Here is a 3,300-nt window from a genome sequence, read left to right as displayed (position 1 = left end):
AATGCCCAGTAAATAACATAATCTGTATCCCCTTATCTGACCATTAAAATACAAATTAGTGCAATACTATTAGTGTAACAACTAAAGCTGTTAACTTTGAAATATCAATCAACAATTTCTCATACTAAATTCTATGTAATTTGATTTGTTGATATCTTTTTCATCATTTCATATTTTCTATTTTACACATTCTGCAATTTTGAAAATCTTTCTCACATTTACTGCAGATGCAATCATTATTCACTCTGAAATAAAAATATAATTTTTTATAGATAACTTTTAATTCTTTAATACTTTTTTTAATTAATTGACTGATTTTTTTTTATTAATCAGTATAAAAATAAATGTAAAATAAAAACAATCTGTCAATGAATTTCTTATAAACATTTCATTTTTAAAAAATATTAAATTCAAATTTATGAAATCTTTTTATTGCTTTTCAGTTGCTAATCTATTCAATGATATTGATTCACAGAATTTATACATTTTATTCTCTCTTTATATTTTAAAATGTGATATTTAAAATGTTGTTTGTTCTATCAATGTCTATATAAAGATGCAGATAATGTCAATAAAAATGAAAAATTCTGAATAAATTCAGTTCTTCAAATTAAATATTGTAAATATTTTCAATTGATTTCTGCTGTCTCTATCAATAACTGTATTAGATTTAGAAAAATTTGATAAAAAATTGAGAGAGATATTTAATAAATGATATTTTAACATCTGTTGAAGCAAATTCTTAACATTTTATTAAATAATTTTATCAAATCTCAATGAAATCTGCTCAAATTCTAACAGATGATAGATTTATTTTATATTGATAATTTATCAAAATTTTATTCAATTTACTTTATAGTTATTTGAATTATTCTTGATTCTTTTTTTTGAGAAAACTCTGATTAATGTTCATATTTTAACACATTCATATCAAGTTTTCTCTGAGTATCTCTCAGTCACACAGATCTGTCAAGTGATAAAAAAATATCTCAGCACAATTGATTAATATATATTTCATCAATTCAAATTCTTGAATTTCTTATTTGATGTTCGATTATCAATTCTCTTCCACTCTCTTGAAATCAAATATTAGTGAAAATATCAATATTTGAAAGATAGCTTAATCTCTGCAAGTAGTTTATATATATATATATATATATTATTATTATTATAAAGAAAAAAAGTGCAAGTTTAATCTGTTGATTCTTTATTTACGTACTCATTTTTTTAAAAACTCAATAATCAATTTATTGAAAGTTATTCAGTAAAATAAAATATTTCAATTTGAATGAAAGAGAATTCATTTAATATTGAAAGTTTTTAATATTTCAGAAATATAATCTTAGACTGAGATGAGATCTAATTTAAACAGATGTTTTGAAAAATCTTTTATAAAAAAAAAATAAAATTTGAAAAAGATAAAATGTTTTCTCTATTTTAACTCTGAATAATGATATCAAACGACGGGATTTGGAAATATTGAAATTTTAAAAGGAAAAAGGTCTTTACTTTTATATAAATACACTGAAAACGATAGCGAACGATAGCCCTGATCGCAGGGAATCTCACGACACCCAGCAATCCCCAGTTGAGGTGGTGCTGGTGCCATGGTTGTGATGGAGGAAATCGTGGGACGCGCTGACGGACGCCCGCGAGAAGAAAACTCTGACAAGAGGCAGCAGCCCACCACATGTGGAGCAATATTGACACAGTTGAGCAATGTTCTTTGCAATGGGAGCGAAGATCCTGCCATCAACGGCAAAGGGAAGGAGGTAGTGGAGGAGGCAGCCAGGTTGGTGAGGGAGTTGAAGGTCAAACTGGGGGAGGTGATGCTGGCCAAGGTGGAAGACGCGACCGTGGCGACACGCGCACAACGCCAACCCGAAGGAGTGAAAGAAGCCAAACTGTCATCATGGGCCAAGGTCGCAGGACAGGGAATTCCAGAAAAACCAGTGCCTAACCGAACCCTCCGCGAGATTACTGTCCTACGCCGGGACTGCGAAGCCCTCCCAGCTGAGGAGGCCACCCCCCCAGCGATTGTGGCAGCCGTCAACGCCAGAATTATGGATGTGACAAAGGGAAAGGTGCTTGCAGCAAGATGTCTCCCCAGTGGAGACATCATCCTGACAACCGACGCGAGGGAGACCAGGGAGGCCTTGACTAAGAGCAGCACATGGCTGGAAGTCTTGGGACAAAAGGCGAAGGCAAAGCACACCCTGTACCCAGTCATGGTTAAGGGAGTCCCAATGGGCAACACCAACTGGAAGGAGGAACAGCAAGCCATCAAGGCAATTTACGCACAGAATGAAGGACTCCGAAGAGGGGTACAAATTGAGAGACTGTCTCTACGACGGAATGCCAGCTTGCAGGCAAAGGTTGGGTCTCTTGTACTCAGCGTCACCTCGCCTCAGCAAGCCAACCTACTAGTAGACAATGGATTGATAATAGACAGCATATTTTGTGACGTTGAAATCTTCCACCGGGAAGCGCAGGTCACCCGGTGCTTTAACTGCCATGAGTATGGGCATACGGCCAGATTCTGCAGGCAGGCCAAAAGGTGCGGGTTCTGCGCGGCAAAAGAACATGACGACAAGGAATGCCCAGCACGAAAAGCTGGGGAACAACCGAGGTGCGCAAATTGTAGGGGAACACACCCAGCCTGGGTCTCTAAGTGCCCTGAGAGGGAGAGGGCATCAAGCAGGGCCCGTACAGCATACATGGAAAGACCCCGTAGGTTTATGGAGCCAAAAGCACAAGATGGGTGGCAGGTGGTGCAAACCAGAGGAAATAAAAGGTTACCCACTGGGGAACCAGAGGGCCAAAGAAGAGGACCAGGCCGACCCAAGGGGATTCTGCAAGCAGGCGAAGCCCAGAGAGGAGCTCTAAGTGCCTTTATAGCACCACAGAGCTCACAACCTGGGTCTCAGCTACAGGAGGACCTAATGGACTACACGCAGACCCCAGCCCCCACGCAACAATGAGGGACACACTAAACCTCCTACAATATAACGTGCACAACTCTGCGAGAGTTATGGGTGCGTTATTGGCAGACCCTGCAACAGAAGACAAATACGACGTAATTGCAGTACAAGAGCCCAGCCGGAATCCCCACATGCTAGCAACACACTGCCCCAGAAGCTGCGGCTTCTGGCCAGCATATCACCCGGAAACACACCCAAGAGTATGCTTTCTGGTCAACAAAAGGCTCGTGGAACACACATGGGAATGCCACTACCACTCAGAATACATTGCAGTGCTGACAATCACCACCGACCTGGGTAAGGTGCAATTAGTCAATGT

General features: G+C 38.8%; 1 protein-coding gene across 1 annotated transcript; it reads left to right on the top strand.

The window, feature by feature from the left end:
- Nucleotides 1-1,607: 1,607 nt before the first annotated feature.
- HCAG_06667 (predicted protein) lies at nucleotides 1,608-2,671 on the top strand (the record flags this gene model as incomplete). The annotated part of the gene is made up of 2 exons (XM_001539012.1): nucleotides 1,608-2,426; nucleotides 2,645-2,671. 2 exons carry the CDS (start codon nucleotides 1,608-1,610, stop codon nucleotides 2,669-2,671), a joined length of 846 nt encoding a protein of 281 aa, XP_001539062.1.
- Between the last annotated feature and the right edge of the window lie 629 nt (nucleotides 2,672-3,300).

This window comes from Histoplasma capsulatum, genomic scaffold (assembly GCF_000149585.1).
Source record: "Histoplasma capsulatum NAm1 scaffold_6 genomic scaffold, whole genome shotgun sequence".
NCBI classification, from domain to species: Eukaryota; Fungi; Ascomycota; class Eurotiomycetes; order Onygenales; family Ajellomycetaceae; genus Histoplasma; species Histoplasma mississippiense.
The sequence above is the reverse complement of the archived record's forward strand: the minus strand, read 5'-3'. Positions and strand labels throughout refer to the sequence as shown.